At 43.9% G+C, this 26709-nt stretch overlaps 1 protein-coding gene across 2 annotated transcripts in view; it reads right to left on the bottom strand.

Annotated features, from left to right (window-relative positions):
- The window catches only part of pkma (pyruvate kinase M1/2a), a 32350-nt gene extending 8087 nt beyond the window's left edge, over nt 1-24263 (bottom strand). Inside the window, exons 1-8 of one of the 2 annotated variants that reach the window (XM_043680210.2) lie at nt 24123-24263; nt 17037-17215; nt 16368-16459; nt 6279-6410; nt 5145-5331; nt 3628-3898; nt 1984-2134; nt 1170-1322 (exon numbers count right to left, since the gene is read on the bottom strand). In XM_043680210.2, coding sequence (XP_043536145.1) covers nt 1170-1322; nt 1984-2134; nt 3628-3898; nt 5145-5331; nt 6279-6410; nt 16368-16459; nt 17037-17199 — 1149 coding nt within the window. In that variant the 5' untranslated portion in view covers nt 17200-17215; nt 24123-24263. Of the gene's footprint in view, nt 1-1169; nt 1323-1983; nt 2135-3627; nt 3899-5144; nt 5332-6278; nt 6411-16367; nt 16460-17036; nt 17216-24122 lie in introns of those variants that run through there. The other variant, XM_043680208.2, reaches the window with a different exon arrangement.
- Nucleotides 24264-26709: the final 2446 nt, after the last annotated feature.

The raw sequence follows: 26709 nt of genomic DNA, 5'->3' as shown, positions 1-26709 counted from the left end.
TGTACGTCATGCAGTGTTTCAAACTCTAGGACTTAGGTGGGAGCCTTGGTGTCAATACATTTCTCCCAGTGCTTGTAACTGTGCTTTTACATGTAATGTTTCTAGAATGTATGTAAGAACTTCGATTTCTTATGCTGAGTGACAGACTTAGAAGAATGCTACTGGTTTAAAAAACATACCACAATAAGGCAAGGGCATTGTGGTTCAATGCCTAGGAGAAACAAAATATACTGATATTCAATGAGAGCACAATGGTTATATTTGGTCCTCATGAATAAACCAGGGGGTTGGTGGATCAAGGGCATCAATAAAAACTAAGCCAGCACTGAAACAGTGCATACTGTTGACACAAGTCCAAAGTCGGACAGACGTCAAACAAAGATTGATTTTACTGTGTTTAAAAACAAATACATAGGATCACACCACAGGGATGGCTGCCAATGGGATCTTGGACCACATACTTTCATTTTCGGGTGTCATATCAATCAAGTGTTTCACCCTCTTCACCCCAAAGTTAGCTTATGATCTTATTTTCATATCCCCGGAAGATAATGCGGGCGAGTCATGCTGCTCATCATGAAGAATTGTAAACTATGTTGTACAGGACTGGTGAACCAGCTAGTCTGTTCCAGTCAATCAATCATATTTGCATCCTACAGCAGAAGTGTCCACTGCACAGAAGGATTTCATTATTCAGAATCCAATTCTCAAATCTTGAGTAGCTCATTTTAACACTCATTTCAGCAAGCCAGTAACATTTTTCAAAGTATTGCAAGGAAAACAGATTCCACAAAATCAATTACATTCATCTGAGATGAACAGGTAATTAGTTAGATTAAAAAAGGTGAACTTGCTTTGGAGGTCTAAAATGATACCAACCAAATATCTAATAACCCCAAAGCAGTAAATAAAACATTAGGTGCTATTAGTCTAACATCTAATGAGACAGCTCAACAGCCCAGGAAAATGGAGATTGCATTTATTATTGCAAGATCACCACATTACTACCATATTTCCCCAAATTGTTTCTTGGCTCTTTAGCAGGAACTGGAAGTAGAAGTCTTACGCCACATTCATTAGTTCAGAGACCAAATTCATACCTCTACTCTTGTAAGTACTAACAGCTTCCAAAATGAGTGGCTGCCACGCCACGACTGTTAATTACCTACCAGATGCTGCATTTTTACAGCCTCGAGGGGGTAGTCTCCTTTGGCAGTCTCCCCAGACAACATGATACAGTCTGCACCATCTAATACAGCATTAGCTACATCACTGCCTTCAGCTCGAGTGGGTCTGGGTTTCTTGATCATGCTTTCCAACATCTGAAAAGAAAGCAAAATCAGAGTTCATCTAAGATCCATTTCACAAACAGGTCCATCTCGCTACTATACAATTGCTGCATGGTCTGAAATCATTAATCATGACCAATGATCAACATGAACATAATCTGTAATGTTAAAATCTGAATCTCTGCCAAAGCACACAAATCTTGCATACTGCTGAATATAGGTCTGCTGCTAAAGATTTTAGTTTGCCCTCATCAGGACAAGCACAAGAATGCCAAATTTCAGACAATTTCTGTAAAAAAGCACTGATTACATAAATGGTCACAATTTTAGAAATTTAGCATTTGTTTCCTTTGTAATTTCAGCAACACTTACATGGTATTCTAAGTTGCAACATGTCTGAAAAAAAGTTAAAATTTCACTTGCACTTCAATTCAGCATATGAAGATCTTCTGCATTCCCTAACCAATAGAAACAAATACCTGTAACTTTATTATAGTTTCTTTGAGAAGCATAAACCGAATACCAACTAGCCTGCTCAAAAATGTGAACAAGGCCAACTCAAGATGATTAATCTCAGGCACCAATTTACACATTTATAATTAATTGCGGTGCCAAGAAAGCATTCTATGACAATCCTCACCCAGCAGGCAACTTCTTATTAACCACAATTCCACTTAAGAAACCAACTACGCACCTGAGTAGCACAGATGACAGGTTTGCCAGCCCTGTTGCAGCGCCCAATCATCATCTTCTGAGCAAGGAAAACTTTCTCGCCAGGAATTTCAATACCCAGGTCACCACGAGCAACCATAATGCCATCACTAGCCTCCAGAACCTCATCAAATCTGAAATGGAGAAACAGTTTGAGAAGCTCAATGGTCATGGTTTTCTCCAATTACAGATTAAACAAATGGCGATGAGAGCCACTGCTGAATTAGACTACAGGACATCCATTTCACTGAGGTTAGAGAGAAATTACTGGTGGTCAATTAGTGTTCACCTCAATGTTTAAAATACCTTGAACCAGATTATATACACTTTCCAAGTCAACACAATTAACATTTCTATTCAGAGATGCACATGCATTAAACTTTTAGAGTTGCAGGATTGAAGGTGATTTGGCAGTTTGGATCAGAAATTGGCTAGGTGAAAGAAGAGAGATGGTGGTGATTGATGGGAAATGTTCATCCCAGAGCTCAATTACCAGTAGTGTGCTGCAAGGATCTGTTTTGGGGCCACTGCTGTTTGTCATTTTTACAAATGATCTGGATGTGGGTGTAGAAGGATGGGTTAGCAAATTTGCAGATGACACTAAGGTAGGCAGAGTTGTGGATCCTGCTGAAGGATGTTGTGGGTTACAGAGGGACATAGATAAAGATGCAGAGTTGGGCTGAGAAGTGGCAAATGGAGTTTAATGTGGAAAAGAAAGAGTTCACTTTGGAAGTATAAACAGGAACGCAGAGTATGCGCTAACGGTAAAATTATTGGCAGTGCAGATGAACAGAGATCTTGGTGCCCTGGTGCACAGGTCCCTGAAAGTTACCACTCAAGTTGATAGGGTTATTAAGAAGGCATATGGTGCATTGGCATTTATTGGTAAGGGGATTGAATTTCGGAGCCACAAGGTCATGTTTCAATTGTACAAGACACTGGCCGCACCTGGAGTATTGCATGCAGTTCTGGTCACCGCAATATAAAGCTTCCACGTCCTTCCTGTAAAGTGTTCAGAGGGGATTTACTAGGATGTCGCCTAGTAAGGAAGGAAGGTCTTACAAGGAAAGGTGGAGGAACTCGAGGCTGTTTTCGCTAGACAGAAGGTTAAGAGATGACTTAGAAACGTACAAGGTAGAGGGTTAGATAAGGTGGGCAGAGAAAGCCCTTTTTCCTCAAATGGTGAAGACTAACACGAGGGGACATAGCTTCAAATTGAGGGGTGATAGATTTAGGACAGATATTAGGGGTAGTTTCTTCACTCTGTAGTAGAGGCTTGGAATAGTCTGCCTGCCACAGACTCCCCGACATTAAGGACATTTAAATGGGCATTGGACATACATATGGATAATAATAGAACTGTGTAGGTTAGATGGGCATCAGATTATTTTCACATGTCAGTGCAACACTGAGGACCGAAGAGCCAGTACAATGCTGTAATGTTCTATAAACTGTATACTAGTCTTTCCAATTTTGCTTTAAATACCAGACAGCAAACTGGGGGGTCTACGCGTGATAAAATGTACACCAGCCAAAGTTTGCATAGTTGGAATTTCCAATGACATTATGTTACTTATCCCATTACACTGATGAGATAATTGCCTCGAGATCATAGCTAGCCACTCACCGACGAACTCCCTCGTGGTTCTCAATTTTGCTAATAATTTTGATGCGTTTTCCTTTTTCACCGAGCACTTCTCGAACAGCATGGACATCAGCAGCCTTGCGTATGAATGAGGCAAATACCATGTCTACACCCTGCTCCACGCCAAATTTCAAATCAGAGATATCTTTCTCTGAGACTGCTGGAAGGTCAACAGCTGCTCCAGGCAGGTTTACACCTTTCTTACTACCCAGGAAACCTCCGTTCTCAATCTCAGTGTCACAATAGTCCGCACCTGTAATTAACCAGACAAGCGGTCAGGTTGTAAATACTAAATGTGAAATTGATCAAGTACATGGGCTCTTGTGGACATGCGCAAAGGCACGGAGTGCTAACTGCTGAGCCAGGAAGCAGAGGTTCTCAAGTCTCGCCTGCACCGGAAGTGAGAGATAACATCTTAACAGTTGATTTGAACATAGCCAAAAGTCAAGTAGACAATTTGGACAAAGTAACTGAATACAGATCACATCAAGGAAGGAGGGGAAAGGATGACACTTCTGACCACATAGAAAACATGATATAGACCAATTCACATCAAGATTCTTTGATAGATGGCAATGCCATATTGCTACATTTATGCAGTGCTGTTGCTTGTCACATGCACTATGAATTTCATATTGAAAGGATGGAAACATCATGCCCTGTACAGGACATATGAATGCTGTTACCAGGAAGCAATCACTGATTTATCAAAAAATCACTTGGCAAGATATCAAACAAAATTTGTTTAATCAGAGTCTGGCCCAGTAAAGGCAAGCTTGCAGTATAAAGCACAACTGTAGTAAGGGTGTGCTTTGGCAGAGTGGTGGGGATATGGATCAGACAGGTGATATCACTGGTCTAGTAATTCATAGGAAGAAACAATAAGAGGCAGGCATTCAGCCCTTTGAGCCTACAGTCAATCACGATCATTTGTGAACTAAATGGCCAGGTCCCACTTGCTCCTAATATCCTTTGGATCCTTTATTCAAAGCTCAGGTCAATGCTGAGGACATGAATTCAATTCCTACCATAAGAGCGGATGAGTTTAAACTCAATTAACAAATTAACTGAAAGCTTATTTTAATGACAATGAAAGTGAAACCACTGATTGTTGCGATTATTCAAAGACCACTGTTTGGAAATCTGCCATTTTTATGTGGTCTAGATGACATGGGACTCCAGACCTATAAACATGGCTAGACTTAGTTGCCCTGAAACAGCTCAGTAAGCCACTCACTTAGGGAAAGCATACAAACGTTGGGCTTGCCGGCGACGCCCACATTCCATGAAATAAGCAAACATCTTGCTGTTTGATACTGGCGATTCTTGTAGTATCACTAGTAAAGGGAGACCAAAAACAGTTTTTCAAAGCTGGTTTTGAAGGGGAAAATAATAGTTAATGGCTGAACTTGAGCACTCAGCATGTGATGACTGCCACAAAGCAAACTAACTTGACAAATGTCTAGAGAAGTCAGAATACATGCTGATACAACACCAACCTTTTTCCAGCACACGGAGAGAAATCAAACCATCATCCACGTAGATTCTGCTATCTTTGTCAACGACTTTTATCAGATTCTTGTAATCTAACCACAGTATATTTTCATCGCACTTCTCTTTATATGCATCATCCAACGTGATTTTAAGTTTTGCTCCTTTCTTCAGTTCAACCTCAGCAGTGCCACTCTAGTAAAAGGAGATAGATACTAAGCTTAAATGTCAGTTACTCTTTGAAACAGAGACACCATGACATGTTAGAGAATTGCTGACTAGGTAAAGAAATACAGATAGAACAGAAAACAATCCATCTTGGCTTGAAATAGCTACATATTCAAATCGTATGTAATATACATTTGATATACAAAATGGGGTGGGAATGAAACAGACATCTGGAAGCTCCTCTCAAAAGCTGCTCTCCAGTGAGTAATTTGACAAAATTTACTTTAAGAAATGTCACAGTATTATATAATTTGCAAATAAACTGGGCAATTACTAACTGAAATGATTGTCCCATTTCAAAATACCCATGCTAAGAGAAGTTCTTCGCTGCTCCTAACAAAATTCCAAAATAGTTCAGGTACCAGAAACTTGCATACATTCAAATCATTCACTTAAGGTGGTGCTATTTGCTATGGCATGTTTTATTTGTGAATTCTTCTAAACTGCATCACAACTCTCCAGTTGAGATAGTGCATGTGTAATACCCACACTGAGGTGTGTTTAATGAACTTGCAACTGCACTTCGTAAGATTCAGTTGAAACTGGCAAGTTTTGCTGCTTGCAAGCATTTTAAATCAACTGTGGCATTATTTAGCTCAAAAGGGTGTTACATACATAAAATGAAATTCTATGTAAAACACTCCACAAAATTTGAATTCATACAGGATGTGCTCCATAAAATCGAACAGCTCAAACATAGACTCTTGCCCTTTTTCCAACTAAACTACCAAACACACAAATTAAGCAGCTCTCCTTTGGTTTGCCAGTTCTAGTACCAGATCGATCAAATGACCGAAACTAGTACAGATAACCAATTTCACAATGCCACACCGGAGAATGCTGTCACCCCTACAAATTAAATTTCAAGTAGCAGAGGATTGGGCTGAGGTAAAGCATTACACAAAAGTACATACTCCCTTAATAAGTCCAGTGCGGATTTCAGGTCCTTTTGTGTCCAGAGCAACAGCAACTGGTCTATAGCTGATGGGATTCCCAGCAAAACTCTCTGTAGCCTCACGGACATTCTTGATGGTCTCTGCATGGTACTACAAAGAAGAAGCAAGTTTAACATTCTGCTAATATCAATGCTTAATGTACTTTGTGAAAGCATTAGGCTAGTGTTTGAATGTCTTTTCAAGTGACAGGCTTGTGTCATTCATGATTGACTAAGGCAGAACCAAAATGAACGTAACATTTTTGAGACTGCCTTTACAATTGGCATGCTGCCTGGCTTTCTAAAAACATCTTTAAGTATACAGGAAATTTAGTAATTGCAGAATAATCTGAGCAGATAAGCCCAAGTCTAAAAAAGGTAAAACAACTTGATTGTATGCTTCTCCAACAAAAGCACTTCCCCATCCTGATATTACCAGGTGTCAATGATTACCAAGGCAAATTGTATTTGGTTCAAAGCTTAACATTCCATGCAATCTACAAGTACAATGGAATCTCATCTGTAGCTTCAGTTTAATAATCACATAAGCACCCTACCTTCCAAACCCTTAACTGTGCCTCAAAAGACAGGGACTGAAAGATGACACTGAGTATTCAAAGTTCTTGTATCTCAATTTGGAATAGGTTGGCTCAACAATAAATGCTGGAATGTGACCCAGTTACTCATTCAGGTAAACCAAACTTTTAAACTATCAAGCTTTAATTTGAATGACAGTCATTTAGAAAACACTGCAAGCCCACAGGAAGTAGTTAGCAACATTTGTCTAGCAACATTTTAGAACACTGAATAGTACAACACAGGAATAGATCCTTCAGCCCCCAATCTAATCTAGTCCCATCTACATACACATGGCCCATGCCCTCTATTCCCTGCCTGTTCATAAATCTGTACAAACATCACTATCATATCTGCTTCTACCACTTCCTGAAATACCTATATCCGCAAACAAAAACTGCTTCAGCTCCTTTAAACTTACCTAATCTGACCTTAAATCTATACATCCTAGAAGTTGAAATCTCCACCCTGGGAGAAAGAATGACTATCCACCCTATTCATGCCTTAATTTTATACACTATCAGGTCACCCCTCAGCCTCCAACACTCTAGCAAAAACAATCCAAGTTTGCCCTATCATTATAGCTATTGCACTCCAATCCAGGCAATATCCTGGTAAACTACTTTTGCGTCTTCTCTAAAGCCTCAAAATCCTCCCTGGTGTGACGACCAGAACTGCACACCATACTCCAAGCATGGCCTAAGGTTTTACACAACTGCAGCACAGCTTGCTAACTTTCATACTCAATGTCCCAACTGAAAGCAAGCAGTATATATCATCTTTACAACCTTATTCACTTTAGTACATTTTGAAAGCAATACTGAAGCTAAAAAATCCATGACCGGTGCAAACACTGCTCTTTAACAAATCAATTACAACTTTCACTTCTAGTTAAAGCAAAAATTTCAATAGCTGTTTTAACTCCTCCCATGACAACAGGTACACTAAGTAGACACAACTGCAATCTTCAGAGAACTGACATATTTCTTAATATTAGATAAGATGGCTCTCCTATTCAACAACTAGTAGCTTTATAGCACTGAGCATTTTTATCAATTATTTAACCTCAAATGTGTTAAATCTGAAAACCATGAAATAATGCAAGCTATAGCTGCATTTTAGGCCATTAAAGCCTTATAACAATGGAAGCTCAATAGATGAATATGACAACGCTACCAGGCAACTTCTGGCTGAAACAAACTATTGTTGCATTTCCAGACAGGTCTAGGGTTCAGTAGAGCCTTGCAGTGCCTGTAAACTGTACAGTAAATTTGAATTGCTTTAAAAACTTGTACATGCCAATTTGTACATGCTTCCCCGCCAGTAGGACTTAAATATTAAGCACTCAAAGGGAGTTGTCAAGGTTTTGAAAGGGACTCTGGATACCAACACTTTGTTCATCTAGCAACTGAACAGTTTGGTTACATTGCAGATCCACTAAAGGGATACAAAGAAAGCAACAAAATTTCCTACATCAACTGTCAGAAATTTGCCCTCAGACAAACCAAGCAATCCCCAAGTGTGGTCTTTAGATTAGATTAGATTAGATTAGTGTGGAAACAGGCCCTTCGGCCCAACAAGTCCACACCGACCCGCCGAAGCGAAACCCACCCATACCCCTACATTTACCCCTTACCTAACACTACGGGCAATTTAGCATGGCCAATTCAACTGACCCTGCACATCTTTGGACTGTGGGAGGAAACCGGAGCACCCGGAGGAAACCCACGCAGACACGGGGAGAACGTGCAAACTCCACACAGTCAGTCGCCTGAGGCGGGAATTGAACCCGGATCTCTGGCGCTGTGAGGCAGCAGTGCTAACCACTGTGCCACCGTGGTCTTGTTTATGAAACACTATTTTAAGGTTCATCCAACTGTACTATTAACAAAAGCCTGCACCTGATTGCAAGATATGACAAGTTTGAAGATCATGGGAGGCTGGGAGGCTCCCCACAATCGCTCAATCTCCGACATTTTCATCTTCTATTTGAGGGAAGAGAAACTAGCTAGTTCAGAGGGCCACTGGAGGATATTGTCCAAAATAAGCAAAATAACAGTACATAGAAATAACAGTACATACCAAGTCTTTTCAATTCCCTAACAGCTCTATCACTGCTGATGTTATGCATGGTAAGGGCTTTTAAAAAAGCTTTGGAAAGAGCAATGGAGTATCACATTAAATATGGACTAACGAATAAAATTAAAAAGTGAACAGCACTCAGTACGGTCCAAGGAGATTCGCTAATTGCTTTCCCCAAAACTGGAAAGTCATATTTGACCTCAATAAGAACTGGTCTTCAGCAGATATCCCTTACTTATGCACTAGCTAAACTCAAGTTACATTAGTAAACAGACTGGGAAGCAGTACAAACTGCTGGAAAAACTCCAGTCTGACAGCATCTGTGGAGAATAAGCAGACTTAATGCTCTGGATCCATGACAAACTTAACTCCCACAGCCACCCTGACTATGCATCCTCACATACGGCTTCCTGGAAAGATTATTCCATTCTCCCAGTTCCTCCATCTCATGTGTTCCAATAACACCAAATCCAACAAAGAGGAATCCAAAATGACCAATTACTTCCTCAACCAAAGATTCTCCACCATTGTGGTTAGCAAGACCCTCAGATGTGTCTAACTCATCAACCACACTTTAGCCCTCACCCCTCCCTTCCCTCCCACAACAGCAATAAGGTCCCCTTTTCCTCACCTATCATCCCACCAGCGTCACATCCAGAAGAATCATTAGCTGCTATTTCCACCACTTCAGGCAGGATTCCACCACTTCAGGCAGGATCCCACCACCAGACACATTCCCATCCCCTCCCTTGTCAACCTTCCACCTGGACTGTTCCCTCCAGGATACCGTGTTCGACGACTCCATTCCCAACACCACCCCTTAACCATTCAAGGACCCCAGACACCTTCCAAGTAAAGCAGCACTTTAAAATAGAGTAGAGAGAGTGAAATGCAGGTACTCACCATTCACATGCTCACCTTTACTATGGGGAGAGGAAATGGGGATAGGGCAAAAGCTTTGCGGAACACTTGCGCTGTCTACAAAAATGACAGCTTCCGGTTCCCTATCATTTCAACATACCATAATGTTCCCAGGCCAACATCAGTCATGCTTGCTTCAGCGCTCCAGCCTAGTTCAATGCAAGCTGGAAGAACAGTACCTCATTTCACCACTTGGGAATCTTGTAGCCTTGAAATCTAGAATCCCTACAGTGTTGCTGCAGGCCATTCGGCCCATCAAGTCCACACTAAGCCTCTGAAGACCCAACCCATCACCCCAATTCTGTAACCCTCCATTCGCCATGGCCAATCCACCAAAACCTGCACAACTTTGGATTATGGGATGAAACCTGCATACGCAGAGAACGCGCAAACTCCACACAGTCACCCAAGGCTGGAATTGAAATCGAACTTTGAGGAAGCAGTGCTAATCACTGAGTCATTAAGCCACCCCATGTGGACACATATCAAGTTAGAGTTCAATAATTTTAAGGAGAAAGTGAGAACTGCAGATGCTGGAGATCAGAGCTGAAAACGTATTGCTGGAAAGCGCAGGAGGTCAGGCAGCATCCAAGGAACAGGAGAATCGACAATTCGGGAATCAGCCCTTCTTCAGGAATGAGGAAAGTGTGTCCAGCAGCCCAAGATAAAAGGTAGGAGGGGGGACTTGGGGGAGGGGCATTGGAAATGCGATAGGTGGAAGGAGGTCAAGGTGAGGGTGATAGGCCGGAGTGGGGGTGGAGAGGTCAGGAAGAAGATTGCAGGTTAGGAAGGCGATGCTGAGTTTGAAGGATTTGACTGAGACAAGGTGAGGGGAGGGGAAATAAGGAAACTGGAGAAATCTGAGTTCAGCCCTTGTGGTTGAAGGGTTCCTAGGCGGAAGATGAGGCGCTCTTCCTCCAACCGTCGGGTTGCCATGGTCTGGCGATGGAGTCGTCCAAGGACCTGCACATCCTTGGTGGAGTGGGAGGGGGAGTTGAAGTGTTGAGCCACGGGGTGGTTGGGTTGGTTGGTCCGGGTGTTCCAGAGGTGTTCTCTGAAACGTTCCGCAAGTAGACGGCCTGTCTCCCCAATATAGAGGAGGCCACATCGGGTGCAGCGAATACAATAGATGATGTGTGTGGAGGTGCAGGTGAATTTGTGGCGGATATGGAAGTATCCCTTGGGGCCTTGGAGGGAAATAAGGGGAGTGTGGGCGCAAGTTTTGCATTTCTTGCGGTTGCAGGGGAAGGTGCCGGGAATGGAGGTTGGGTTGGTGGGGGGTGTGGACCTGACGAGGGAGTCACGGAGGGAGTGGTCTTTTCGGAACGCTGATAGGGGAGGGGAGGGAAATATATCCCTGGTGGTGGGGTCCGTTTGGAGGTGGCGGAAATGACGGCAGATGATACGCTGTACATGGAGGTTGGTGGGGTGGTAGGTGAGGACTAGTGGGGTTCTGTCCTGGTGGCGGTTGGAGGGGCGGGGCTCAAGGGTGGAGGAGCGGGAAGTGGAAGAGATGCGGTGGAGGGCATTGTCGACCACGTCTGGGGGGAAAATTGCGGTCCTTGAAGGAGGCCATCTGGGTTGGACAGTTTTGGAACTGGTCCTCCTGGGAGCAGATGCAGTGAAGGCGAAGGAATTGGGAATATGGGATGGCGTTTTTACAGGGGGCAGGGTGGAAGGAGGTGTAGGCTAGGTAGCTGTGGGAGTCGGTCGGTTTATAGTAAATGTCCGTGCTGATTCGGTCGCCCGAGATAGAAATAGAAAGGTCTAGGAAGGGGAGGGAGGAGTCTGAGACGGTCCAGGTGAATTTGAGGTCAGGGTGGAAGGTGTTGGTAAAGTGGATGAACTGTTCAACCTCCTCGTGGAAGCACGAGGCAGCGCCGATACAGTCATCGATGTAGCGGAGGAAAAGGTGGGGGGTGGTGCCAGTGTAGCTGCGGAAAATGGACTGTTCCACATATCCTACAAAGAGGCAGGCATAGCTGGGGCCCATGCGGGTGCCCATGGCTACTCCTTTGGTTTGGAGAAAGTGCGAGGATTGGAAAGAGAAGTTGCTCAGGGTGAGGACCAGTTCAGTCAGTCAAAGGAGGGTGTCAGTGGAAGGGTACTGGTTGGTACGGCAGGAAAGGAAGTAGTGGAGGGCTTTGAATCCTTCGTGATGGGGGATGGAGGTGTACAGGTGAAGGCGTTGGGGACTGGGGAAGCGAAAATCATGGAGGAGGTGGAGGGCATGGGTCGTGTTCTGAACGTAGGTGGGGAGTTCTTGGACTAAGGAGGACAGGACCGTGTCGAGGCATGCAGAGATGAGTTCGGTGGGGCAGGAGCAGAGACAATGGGTCGGCCGGGGCAGTCAGGTTTGTGGATTTTGGGCAGAAGGTAGAAAACGGGCGGTGCGGGGTTCTGGGACTATGAGGTTGGAGGCGGTGAATGGGAGATCCCCTGAGGTGATGAGGTTATGGATGGTCTGAGAGATGGTTTGGTGGTGGGAGGTGGGGTCATGGTCAAGGGGGCAGTAGGAGGAGGTGTCCACGAGCTGGCGTTTAGCCTCAGCGGTGTAAAGGTCAGTGCGCCAAACTACTACCGCACCTCCCTTGTCTGCTGGTTTGATAGTGAGGTTGGGGTTGGAACGGAGGGAGTGGAGGGCTGCACGTTCCAAGGGTGAGAGGTTGGAGTGGAAGAGAGGAGTGGAAACGTTGAGGCTGTTAATGTCGTGGCGGCAGTTGGCTATGAAGAGATCGAGGGCAGGTAAGAGGCCAGCACGGGGTGTCCAGGTGGATGGGGTGTGTTGGAGGCGGGAGAAGGGGTCGTCAGAGGGTGGGCAAGAGTCTTGGTTGAAGAAGTAGGCACGGAGGTGAAGGCGGCGGAAGAATTGTTCGATGTCACGCCGCGTGTTGAACTCATTAATCGAGAGCGTAGGGGAATGAAGGCCAGGCCTCTGCTGAGGACTGATCTTTCATCCTCAGAGAGGGGAATGTTTCAGAGAACACCTCTGGGACACCCAGACCAACCAACCCAACCACCCCGTGGCTCAACACTTCAACTCCCCCTCCCACTCCACCAAGGACATGCAGGTGCTTTGACTCCTCCATCGCCAGACCATAGCAACATGACGGTTGGAGGAAGAGCGCCTCATCTTCCACCTAGGAACCCTCCAACTACAAGGGATGAACTCAGATTTCTCCAGTTTCATTTCCCCTCCCCCCACCTTGTCTCAGTCAAATCCCTCGAACTCAGCACCACCTTCCTAACCTGCAATCTTCTTCCTGACCTCTCCGCCCCCACCCCACTCCGGCCTATCACCCTCACCTTGACCTCCTTCCACCTATCGCATTTCCAATGCCCCTCCCCCCTATCTTTTATCTTAGCCTGCTGGACACACTTTCCTCATTCCTGAAGAAGGGCTTATGCCCGAAACGTCGATTCTCCTGTTCCTTGGATGCTGCCTGACCTGCTGCGCTTTTCCGGCAACACATTTTCAGCTTCAATAATTTTAAGTCATGAGCACCTTCTTCCATGTCTTTACCCCAACACACACTCGACCTCACCACATGGGCTGCTTCCACTAACAACCCATTGTCGACTACTAATGGTCCCTATTGGCAGCTACCGATTCTCCCAGGCTGGCCTTTACCCATTCCTTTGTCTGTCTGCCTGACTCTCTCTGGGCTCCATCCCTATCACTGACTTGCCCCTCTTCACTCACCCCATCTTTAGCAAGTATACTTGCCTCTTCCTAGTTACAATCCGTTCTAAAGATAGATCACTGGAGCAAAACATTAACTCAGCTTCCTCTCCATAAATGCTGCTACACCTGCGTTTTCCAGCAGTTTCTGAATTCCAGCACTTGAAGTTTTCTTGGGGCAAGAACTTCACTAGGCTAAATGTCATGAATTTCCACAACAGGCTCAGTTTGCCTGGTTTCCATCCTGTGCAATGATATAAAAACCAGGACTGTTGGAGACATCTGCTACTTGAAACAAATGGAATAAGTGACCTTTTGGTTTCCTAGGCCTCCCTCTATGCTTCTCTTCCTGAGTGTAGACAGTAGTTAGTTACACAGCACAGCCGGAGATCCTATAAATAGACAAGTTGATCAATGGAACATATTCCATTTCAGTTGACCTCTACTATATGGAGATATATACCAGTGCAATACGTTCTAGTCTCAACTGCTGAAAAGGTCGAGCAGACAGACAGACAGCTGCGCTCACAAACCAGCCTGCATTTGATAGGGCAACACGTGAAAGCCTGATCAGCGATAGCCCCAAAATTATGCTTATGGTCTGAACTGCCATTTAGCAGCTCATACTACAGCATTAACTGGAGTGTTATAATAACTGTTCCAACTCTAGCATAGAGATTAAAAGTGGTTAATGAGTTCACACATTAAACTTGAATATTTGCTGTCTCAGTCAAAAATTGCTACCCACTTTTCAAATCAAATGCAGAAAAACACTGTACTGGAAATTTGAGATAACAAAGCCTCCAATTGGGGCCAGGAATATTGCTTGACAAAGTGTTCATGATCCAAACTGAGGACTTCAGAGCTGGTCCAGATGAAGCATCATCCCGGTCTGAAATGTTGTGTTTTGCCTCAGATTCTCTTGACCTGCTGAGCGCTTCCAACACTTTGGTGTCAAGAAAACAAGGCTTTTCTTTTAGCACTGCACGAGTTTACACTTTGCAGTGAATCCATGCAGAAAAATCCTCCAACGTTTAACTGGTGTCAGTTTCTTAACCAAAGAGTAAGTTTGATAAAGTTGAAAGCACTGACATATAGAGGGTAAAATCTAACTCATGTTTCAGTGAAACAGCAGCCATTTGTGATTAAATCTCAAAGTATTGCAGCAGGCAAATAATGCACACTACTGTATTCTCTGCAAGCAGCAATATCAGAATTTCTATTACCTCCTAATCACCAGAGATCACAGTAGCACAGTGGTTAGCACTGCTGCCTCACAGTGCCAGAGACCTGGGTTTAATTCCCGCCTCAGGCGGGAGTTTGCACATTCTCTCCATGTCTGCGTGGGTTTCCTCCGGGTGCTCCAGCTTCCTCCCACAGTCCAAAAATGTGCAGGTTAGGTGAATTTGCCATGCTAAATTACCCGCAGCGTTAGGTGAAGGGGTAAATGTAGGCGAATGGGTCTGGGTGGGTTGCGCTTTGGTGGGTCAGTGTAGACTTGTTGGGCCGAAGGGCCTGTTTCCACGCTGTAAAGTAATCTAATCTAATCACTCCAACCAGGCAGGCAAACAAAATTAACTTCTGGAGCACCTATATGTGCAGAGACTCATGTAGATATTTGATCTACCCAACAAAATAAAAAGTTAAATCACTGTTAAAGTAAAAGTTCACCATTGTAGGACATTCAATGCAATACTGGCCATCATTTTGCTTCAAAAAAGTGAAATGTTGCACAAACACCATGTTGAAATTAGTCATAGAAGCTTGGTTAAGTGGACAAGACTTAAGTACGAACTGTTGCAATGCTAAAAGAAAAGCCTGGTTTTCTTGATACCTAAAAGTGTTGGAAATGCTTAGCAGGTCAAGAGAATCTGAGGCAAAACAACATTTCAGACCGGGATGATGTTTCATCTGGACCAGCTCTGAAGTCCTGTTTGGGTTGTTGAAAAACATTTGCAATGCTCCAACGTTACTCAAGATATTTATTAGGGTGGCACAGTGGCTAGCACTGCTGCTGACGGTGCCAGGGACCCGGATTCTATTCCGGCCTCGGATGACTGTGTGGAGTTTGCACATTCTCCCCATGCCCGCATGGGTTTGCTCCAGGTGCTCCAGTTTCCTCCCATAGTCCAAAGATATTTAGGTTAAGTGAATTGGCCATGCTAAATTGCCCATAGTGTGTAGTGATGTGTAGGTTAGGTGCATTAGTCAGGGGTAAATGTAGGATAATAGGATAGGGCAATAGGTTTGAACAGGATACTCACAGGGTTGGTGTAGACTTGTTGGGCCTAAGGACCTGTGTCCACACTGTAGGGATTCTATTCTAAATACTGCATCAAGCAATTTCACTGAAATTTACTCCACGGCAACTGCTGACTCACCAAAGAAACCCCAGTGCAATCACCTATATCAGTGGAATTGCCTCAGGGCAAGAAACAGACACTGAATGACACCATTTTCTTAAAAAAACAAACTCATAGCCTAACCCCTAACAGAACTTCGGTACATGACTAACATTCACTTATTTTTAAATCACTGCTTATCAATGAACAGACAGCGTTATAAACAAATGCTTGTCTAACGTCCACATGTTGAAAGGAAACACCGAAAAGCAGAATGAACTCTGCCTTCATTCCAAAATTCTACCCAAAAGCATCAGACTCCTTGATTCATATTTCAGATGGTCACCCTAGTTGAACCAGCCAACTGTACAGGTGAATCAAAACAGAAGCTTTGAACTGACTTCCATAGCTTAGCGCTACAGAGTGGTTTGACAATGTTCCAGCTTGGAGTTCAATAAGGCTATACCTCATGTGTCCCATGTGAGAAATTCATCCGTGCCACATTCATCCCAGCTTTGATCATCTCCTTCAGCATTTCCACAGATCTGGAAGCAGGCCCTGGAATTAACCAGCATAATTACATCAGTTCCTTTCAAGTTGATTAATATTTTGATGGTCCCTCATGAGTGATGCAATGCAATACAACTAAGCATTGAAATTCTCAGGTAAAACAGAGGTTTGTGTCTAATCCTTCTGGGGATTCAATGCATCATAACAGCTTTGGAATCCAATAAATAGATAAGGTAAGGAGGTGCAACAATCAGGGGAATACAATAATCAAAACAGAGGAATGGATCAGAGGGAAGTGTTTCTCATAAAGGTTTTATTTTGCTCCAGATCAGTAACCACTAGAATGTTTTGCTCAAGCAAAGTATGTTAAGTATTCAACATAAACTAAGGAAAGCTTCAAGTCAGTACAGAAGAAATAGCATAATTTCTAACCAGCACATACTGATGTAATTAAATGGAAGCCTCAGCAGGAATACAGGCTGAAACACCATCATGAGTGTGATGCAAAGGGTTACAACAGCATTTCAAAGCAGCCAACTCAATCTGCAGAAGAGCAAAGATTAAATCAACTCTGCAGTAACAATTTTTCACATGAGGATGCATTTGTGACTTGTACAATACTTACCAATGGTGCAGACAATGCCAGTGTTCCTTGCAATTGTTGTTTCGGAGTCAATATCTAGCAGACAAAGGTGTTCCAGGAAAGTGTCAGCCATGGCAGCACTCAGCTGCTGGCGCTGAACAAAGGCTGTACCCATTTCGTGCGCAGCGTCTTTTGTGGTTGGCATAGCTGTTGATTCTATCCTGATGTGGAGAGAATATATATAACCTTTAGTCTGTTATGGTATTTTGCCCAACAGTATCTTCCTCAGATTTGATATTAATTTTTATACACTGCAAGGTTGAGACATTACTTTTGGATATTTACCTCCACTATGACGCCACTTAGACACAAAGGTTGTCAGGGTCTCAGAACTCAGACCTAAGTAAGCAGAAACCTATGAGAACAGGGGTTCTGCGGTGTGTATGTGGGGAAGAACACCCAAGACCCAGGTAGGAGAGGGAGTAAAGAGATAGAACTACAATGTCTGTTATTGCCTGAGCTAGTGACCCAAAAGTTCTACACATTTAAAAGTCAATCTAGGTTTCAATTAAGATCGACCACATACCATCAAGCTGTTTAAACCAACAGCACTTGAGTTATTTTCAAAGATATTACAACACACCTCTCTGCTCCTCTGGAAATGCAGAGCCACATACAAATGTAGTTCTCAAAAGTATTGCACTGTTTGCATACTGACCTTCAAATTCAAAGATTCCAGGCCTACCTGACTGCTTAGGAACAAGCTAAGATCTGTGGCATAGAAAGTAAACTTGATTTTCTTCCCTAACTATCAAACCACCTGATTACTAAGATAATCGCTTGGCTACTGCATTGAAAAGGTGAATTCACCACACACGACACAGCAGATTACTATACAATGACCTTAAGCAATTCAGCAAGGGCAAACTGGATTGCTCCTGGCTCTGCCAGAATCATGCTTCAGGAGGCAATTTTATTACAAACACATTAAGGATGGGTTGTAAACGTATCTGAATAGATCAAGTTTGCTACAAGTTTGTTAATGCATTCTATTCTCTGTTGATAATATTAGACTTGCAGCTTAAGCACAGAACTTAGACAGCAATTATAAGCATAAAGGTCACAAGAGATCTACAATGTAGTGGAATTCATTAAGCGGCTAACTTATGAGAGCTGCACTTAGGATAATCTTCACCAAGGACATACTGACTTTTTATACCATGTCTTGTTTAAAGGGCCTTACTGCTTTAGTTAGCAATGCACATTGGTTACCAAGACTAGCAGCTTCCTGAAGGCAAGATTTAAGCTCCCATCTGTCTTGCATCTATTGTTGGCAATCATTAGTCAAGCTTATACAAGGAGGATATGATTCACCCACAGTAGAATAAATCAAATAGCTCCTGGCGGCCAAAAGTGAATTGGAGGCAAGTCTAATAACATGTTCATAGGAAACCTTTAATGTGATGGATGACTCATTTTAATCAAGTGAATGGAAAGCAAGGAAGGAGAAATTCAGTTAGCCAATTCGGAGTTAAATCGAGCACATGCCTTTCAGAGCTTTGAAATTGAAAGGAATTTGGGAAGATAATTCTGACAGCAGGATTCAAATCAATACAAAGTATATACAATAACTGGTAGGGGCTTTTGTGACAGTGTTAGTGTCACTGGTCATGCCCCACCTTTCCAGAGGTGCATCATAACATTTCAGTAGGTTGATTAGAAAAATATCTAAATAATTGGTGACAAGGAGAAATGGGAAAAGTCAAGGAGGGAAAATGCACAGGGGAAAGTTAGGACTGCAGATGCTGGAGACCAGAGTTGAAAAATGTGGTGCTGGAAAAACACAGCAGGCCAGGCAGCATCCAAGGAGCAGGAGAATCGACGTTTCCGGCATAAGCCCTTCTTCAGGAAAATGCACAGGCCAAGATCAGGTCAATTTAGGTTGGAATGGGATGGGCAGAGTGGGGTTCAAGATAAAACCTAAATATAAGCACACTGACTCCACTGAGGGATTAAGGGATTAAGAAAAGAGTTTTGACTGAGGCTTGGAATTTGGAGCAAAAGCTGCGAAGACAAGTGTGATGGGAAAGTGGAATATGATGTGGGCAGGATTCTGACAGGAAGCACACAAGCAGTCAGCTTTGGAGGGAAAGACATTAGTTGAAACTTTATTGCTGGAACAGCGCAGGTCAGGCAGCATCCAGGGAACAGGAGATTCGACGTTTCGGGCACAGGCCCTTCTGTGCCCGAAACGTCGAATCTCCTGTTCCCTGATGCTGCCTGACCTGCTGTGCTGTTCCAGCAATAAAGTTTCAACTTTGATCTCCAGCATCTGCAGACCTCACTTTCTCCAGGGAAAGACATTATCCTCAAATATAGGTCAGACAAGAGTAACATGCTTTTGTAAAAAGATGCAAAGCATCCATTTCAGTAGGGTTGAGTAGAACTCACCACTGCAAAGGAGAACTCAGCAAGGCTATGGACAAGGGAGAAATAAAGAGCAAAGTGAGGGAAGCTGAAGCTTTGGTCTTTCCCAGGCTGAACTGGAGAGCTGCAAGGTTCCACCAAGGTCCACTCTTGAGCAAACTCAAAGGTTAAGAGATAAGAATCCAAAAAAGGAAGCTGAATCTACAGAGGACACTACTTCAGTATTCGAACATGTAAGCTGCTTCAGATTTGCTGTATGGATTTCCAGATTTCTGACTGGCACCTATGGAGGAGAGATTGCATTTTCTTTAATGCAAACCTGTTTCATATCATTCCCCAATAAAAAATCCTGTGTAAGTTTCCTATGCTCACTTTTGTCCACATTGAAGACATAAGTATTTTTGCTGTAAAGTCTTCATGTTATCTGCTTTATTTTGTGTAGATAAATGCAATCTGATTTACTTTGATTCCAATTTACAATGACTTTAATTAAGAGAAAAGGCTTGATCAAAATGTTCCGTCCTACTCGACTACTGAAGGTGCGCTAACATATTGACTATCTAGGGTCAATCAATACTGGAGGCTCACCTTCCTCTGCAACAGTGACTATACCTTAGCTCAGCAGCAGAATGCAATGCTGAGGTTATGAAAGGTGTAATATATAAACGAGTTCACCTTCTCTTCTGCTGTAGCTTCCAGAACACCGTGCTACTGCCAAACAGGGATCTGTTATCCTGCCCAGTTCACAAAGCCAGAAAGGGAATCCAGGCCATTGCAATTGCATACATTCCTTGTAACATTAATATTCTTTAAACCAGAAAAAAGTAATTTAGAAGCTAGACATCAGTCAGGACGCTCCATAAGGAGCTCCAACTAAAGATGTTATCAAGTTTAAGGCATATGTAACAATTGAGCAAGCCAGCTAGTAGCCAACATGGCAACTAACAGAAGGTTGTGGATTTTAAAAAACTTGAATTTAAAGTTCCAGATGTGTAAACTAAACATTCAAAGGTAGTGGAAGTTTTGCTCAAGCATAGCCAATATACCCAAGAGCTGCAAGCTATTATGACACTGCAATCAATCGCAACCAAGATGACTGATTATTAGAAACTGAAGAGATAACATGCACTGTATCATGATGACAGAATCAATACAGAAGAAATCAAAATTCTTTAGTAAGAGGTAGCCATCCAAGAGAACAAGTATATCATAGGATTAAGGGACCTTTAGAGATAAAATACAAAAAGGTCTGCACTCAATCTCGGTTATACTGCAGAGACTCTGGTATTGGTTGAACCTTAACAAACATTGAATAGGTGGTGAGGACTGCAAACCCTGGAGATCAGACTAGAGTGTGGGGTGAAGGGCTTATGCCGGAAACTTCGATGTTCCTGTTCCTCGGATGCTGCCTGACCTGCTGTGCTTTTCCAGACCGTACTCTTGAAACAAACAATGGAATACCTGTTTAACATCGTCACAGATAAATTTTATTACAAGACAAAATCTCTGTTGTAAGTGAACTCAGCTCAAGATTTCACTTGTTAAATACAAGACTGATCCAAAAAAATATTTCTATTAGCAAACACAGATGAACCATATAAGAGATAACAGGCTAAGACTGCATGGAGCTGATGGAATCTGTGGGCTTCTTCACAGGGAAAAATGGATGAAGTGCCTGAGAACATTTTGCGTGGCTTCTGTCACTGTAGACATTAATCTAAAATAAATTCTGTTCAAACATTTGATGCAGAAGTTTGTTTTAGGGTATAGAGGGCAAGAGAAGAGAAGAGATTGGAAAAGGACATGGAGGGTGAAGAGTGTGAGTTAGAGATGGCAAAGATGACAAATGAAACTGGATCACCAGGGCTTTGAATTTTGACCAGCAAAGAGATCCTCTATATAGTACAGCAATGACGCATCAATTTTGGACCAAACACTGCTGGAAAACAATATCATGGAGTTGAAATGCTGATGCTCATCAATTGAGTACTACTTCAGGTTTCCAGTACCCACAGCATTTTGTTGCTATTGCAACATTAAATTCAAAAATGGAAATCAAAGAAAATAGAGCCTGCACATTAACCTTGTACAAGGACAAGGTTTTTAAAGAAAAAAGGTTTTTAATGAGGAGAGACACGCTCTGCAGCACCAATCTGGGCGCTGTGGTAGTCACGTCCATACGGCGCTGAGTGTACGTGCAGTCTGCCTCGCGTCCACTGACTCAGAGAAGGCAGGCGGAAAAAAAAGTGACAAAATTCCATACATGAGTAACGAGAAAAAGGCTAACTTATGTCGAAAAATTGCTCATAATAAAAGCGAAAAACTTAAAACGAGGAGGCAACCCGAAACCGCAACTGACGCACCCAAGGGCAAACATTCATTCCAGGTTGTAACGCGGTATGGTCTTTAAAGATGAACATTAAAACTGAACCGCGTCTCCAAACCAGTCGAACGGAACTGATAGGAGAGGGGGGGGGGGGGGTGCACCAGAACGTGTGGAGTTGACCGCATGGCATAGGGAGCACAAGCAGCTTTCCATTTCGTTTTCACACAAAAGAAAGACATTTACAGTACATGCCTGACTTTCTTCCCCCACCGCCCAAAAAAACACATTAACCTGCACCAATCTGTGGTGGTCCCCAGGTCAGATTAAGAGATATCTGGACCAAATGCTCTAGACGACGCCACATTCTGAACTCCCTCTATCGGCTAACAATACCTTCAGGAAGACGCAAAGAAAAATCTCAATTGAGATACAGCTAGCTGAGAAATATCCTTCAGAAGAGGACACGATTTGCTGGGAGTACAGGTAGTATAACCTTTAACGAAACTGCAGAGGCAGGTTCAATCGTACCTTTCAAACGGGGAATCGGATATGCAACTTTAGAGAAATAAGTGGCACGGGATTTGCTGATTTCTTGCAGAACCATGCTGCGCTATAATTAATCTCTGCTGAGGTAGGGCTCAGCATGCGACACTCCTGCAGGTTTCCCCCCCCCCCCAAGTTTTACATAAAGTGGCCGCTTTAGGCTATAAAAAAATGCTCGCTACTTTATTAAAGCGCATCCGAGAAATCACCAGATATTTGAGAGGTGAACACATCCCCATGGTAAATGGAGTCACCAAGGACGAATACCTTGCTATGAGTGCCAGGTATCACATTGCTGCAAGAGGAATCATTACAAACTCCTTCAGCCAAGGATAGGTCACATAAAAGTACTCTAGTTACCAAGGATTAAAATTAGCTCAAGCACTATTCTGGCAAAAACTAAAATTTCGGGAACGAGTTAGTCACAATATAAAATGAGCGAAGTGGGACAAACAGCACCAATTTTTAAAAATCTGGATAAAAGATCAACTTGAAGTGAATAAATGGGTACACATTAAATAAAATAATAGGAATGCACCTGTTGCAACGGCACATCTCATAAGAGGATGCAACAAACGGTTCAAAGTTGGAGAACGAAAATAAAACAAATGCACGCATTATCCAAAATTAACATTTAAAGCTCCTTATAATTTCCAGTCTTAGTGTGCGGTAGGACGCAGCAGCAGACTCGCCTACGTGCGAGCATCACGCCGCATGATGAGTGGCAGCGATGGAGAAACCGACCTTCAGAGGGGAAAGAAAGGGCATCTTTACCGGGGGGGGGGGAAATAGGAAGGGCGATTTGAGGCGAGCAAAGAATGGAGCTCAAGGCAATTGTAACCAGTAGGGATGGAGAAACAAGGGAATTGCATGGTGAAGGGGAAAGGAGCATCTCAGGGCAATTTCTTCTGGGATGGGGGAGCAGCTGAGAGCAGTTTTAAGGGGGAGGGGGGAAAGAGTTGAAGAGGAGCAGCCCAGGGTAATTTTAAGTAGGGGGGGGGGGTTGAAGAGGAGCCCAGGGTAATTTAATGGGGGAATTAGAGAGGAGCCCAGGGTAATTTTATGGGGGAGGGGGGGTTGAAGAAAAGGAGCCCAGGGTAATTTTATGGGGGAGGGGGGGTTGAAGAAAAGGAGCCCAGGGTAATTTTATGGGGAGGGGGGGTTGAAGAAAAGGAGCCCAGGATAATTTTATGGGGGAGGGGGGGTTGAAGAAAAGGAGCCCAGGGTAATTTTATGGGGAGGGGGGGTTGAAGAAAAGGAGCCCAGGGTAATTTTATGGGGAGGGGGGGGGTTGAAGAAAAGGAGCCCAGGGTAATTTTATGGGGGGGGGTTGAAGAAAAGGAGCCCAGGGTAATTTTATGGGGGATTTAGAGAGGAGCCAAGGGTAATTTTAAGGGGGGAGTTGAAGAAAAGGAGCTCGGTTTATTTTTGGGGGGGGGGTATTGAGCTCGGCCATTTTAAATGGGCAGGGGTGAGAAGGAAAGGGGAAGCATCAGTCGTTTTAATCTGGGGGGGGGTGATGGAGAGATGGGGCTGAGGGTCATGTTTAATCTGGGGGTGGAGGGGGGGGGGGAGGGGGGGGGGGGGAGTGGGGTGATGAAGTCAGGGCTTTTTGGAGGGGGAAAGAGTGAAGTGCGAGGGGAGGGGGGTCTAACGTACAATCAGGGGCTAGGTGAAGGGTGAAGGGAGCTGCGGCCGCCTCCTGCGGCTCACGGAGGGCCTAGGCCTAGGCCTAGGCCCAGGCCCTGCGGCCTCACCCTGGGAGCCGCTCCTTCACCATCTCTCTCCCTCTTCCCCCCCCCCCAATGCCCATTCCTCCCGTGAACACAAACCTGTCCGAGATTAGACCAGATCCTCCGACAGAACGCACGCGTCCGGCTGATGGCGCCGCCTCCCCTTTATATAACCTACCGCCGCCGCCTCCTCACACCCACCCACCCGCTCGCTCGCTCTCGGCCGGGTCGCGCTCCGCCTCTGGAGGACCGACCGCATCACTTTCGGAGGACCAACCGCTACGTACCCGTCCGCCGCCGCGCCGCGCCGCCCGGCAGTAGTCCTCCAGCAAGCGCCGTGTGCCGCTCCGCTGGACGACCGACCGCATCACTCTGGGAGGACCGGACGCACCCATACCTACTCCCCGCTGCCCCAAAACCCGCTGATTACCTATCAATCGCTTAAGAGGCTGAGCGCCATTCTCCCTCGAACCCCTCGCCCGGTTTCGGTGTGCAAACGAGCGGCCAATATATCAAATAAGGGAGAACTATTTTCTTTCTTTACCTGGTGGACAGATTTCACCACTGGGCCGCGAAGTGTCAGGGCACCACGTGACCAGGTTCAGCCCTAAGGAGCAAAGGCACTGCATCTGAACAATACAAGCCCCTCACAAATAAACCTTAAATTATACATTTGGAATAAAACTGTGACATTTGCGTGTGTTAATTCTCACTTCCTAAATAAAATGCACCAACTTAAGCTGAAACATTATGAAACAAAAACAAGTTGCCAGAAAAACTCAGTAGGTTTGGCAATATCTGTGGAGAGAAAGCAGAGTTAACCATTTTGAAGGTAAAAACAATGACTGCAGATGCTGGAACCATTTTGAAGCCTCTTCACCAGAGCTATCAGTCACTGGACTCAAAATGTTAGCTCTGCCTTCTCCCCACAGATATTGCCAAACCTGCTGAGTTTTGCAAGCAATTTCTATTTTTATTGTCGGTTAAACTATTGCATTTTGTCCTAAATGGTATGACCTAACCCACATTGACCATAAGACATAGAAACAGGAGCTCATAATTTATCTCTCAGTCCCCAATCCACAAGCCTCATTCCTGATGAAGGGCCAATGCCTGAAACGTTGATTCTCCTGCTCCTCGGATGCTGCCTGACCTGCTGTGCTTTTCCAGCAACACACTCTTGACTCTGATCTCCAGCATCTGCAGTACTCACTTTCTCCATTCAGCTCATCATGTCAGCAATGCTGCCTCACAGACTCATGGACCCAGGTTCGATTCCATGTTGGGTGACTGTCTGTCCTGAGTTTGCATGTTCTCCCCATGTCTGCATGGGTTTCCTCCGGGTGAACTGTTTTCCACCTGCGGTTCAAAGGCATGCAGCTTAGATAGATAAGACTTGGGAATTGCAGGAATACAGGGATGGAATGGGGTGGGGGTTTGTCTGAGTGGGATGCTCTTTGGAGAGTCAGTGTAGGCTCAATGGCTGCTTCCACACTATAGGAACACTATGATTCAATGAGATCATGACTGATCTGATAATCCTCACCTTCACTTTCCTGTCTTCATAACCTTTGATTCCCTTATTCATTCAAAATCTGTCTATCTCATCTTTGAATATACTTAATCACCCAGCCTTTACAATCCTCTGTGTTAAAGAGTTTCATAGATTGTCACAAGTAGACAGGATGGTTAAGTAGGTATTCAGCATGTTTGTCTTCATTGCTCAGACCTTTGAGTATAGAAATTGGCATGTCATGTTGAGATTTTACAGGATGTTCATGAGGCTTCTTGTGGAGAACTGTGTGCAGTCTGGTTGCCGTGCTATCAGAAAGATATAATTAAACTGGAAATGGTTCAGAAAAGATTTACCAGGATGTTTCTGGTAATGGAGAGCTTGAGTAATAAAGAGAGGCTGGATAGACTGGGACTTTTTCACTAGAGTGTAGGAGGTTAAGGGGTGACCTTGTAAACATTCATAAAATCATGAAGGCATAGGTAAGGTGAATGAAAGGGCTTTTTCCCTAGTTTGGAAGAATTGAAAACTAGGGGGCATATTTTTAAGGTGAGAGGAGAAAGATTTGAAAAGGACATGAGGGGCAACTTTTTTACACTTTAATATAGTAGCTCCTTAGTAAAGGAATATATATTTTTAATGTTCATTCATTGTGGGTGTCCCTGGTCAGGCTGTCATTTTCTCCCCAACCTTAAGTTAACGCAACCAATAATTTGATATAAAAACAAAGTGCCAGAAATTCATATTGGACTCTCAACATTAACTGTTTTTCCCTCTCCGCAACTGCTGTTAGACCTGCTGACTTTCTCCAACACCTACGTTTTTGTTTTTCTTTTAGATTTCCATCTTCCACAGTATTCTGCTTTTACCTATTAAAAAGTGATTCACAGGGTGTTGACATGAATGGCACAGTGAGAGGTGACCTTACTGAAGTGCACTATTGTCTTCGCAGACTTGACAAGGTAGATGTGGAAAGGTTGTTTGTTGTTGTAGCAGATCCCAGGACATTATCTCAAAATAAGGCGTCACCCATTTAAGACAAAGATGAGGAGGGATTTCTTCTTTCTGAGCCACGGAGTCATACAACATGGAAACAGAGCCTTCAGTCCAACCAGTCCATGCTGAAAATGTTCCCAAACTAAACTATTCCCACCTGCTTGCACTTGACCCATG

Source organism: Chiloscyllium plagiosum, unplaced genomic scaffold (assembly GCF_037043375.1).
Source record: "Chiloscyllium plagiosum isolate Xiang-an unplaced genomic scaffold, Cpla_swu_hap1 HiC_scaffold_42, whole genome shotgun sequence".
Lineage (NCBI taxonomy): Eukaryota > Metazoa > Chordata > Chondrichthyes > Orectolobiformes > Hemiscylliidae > Chiloscyllium > Chiloscyllium plagiosum.
The sequence above is the reverse complement of the archived record's forward strand: the minus strand, read 5'-3'. Positions and strand labels throughout refer to the sequence as shown.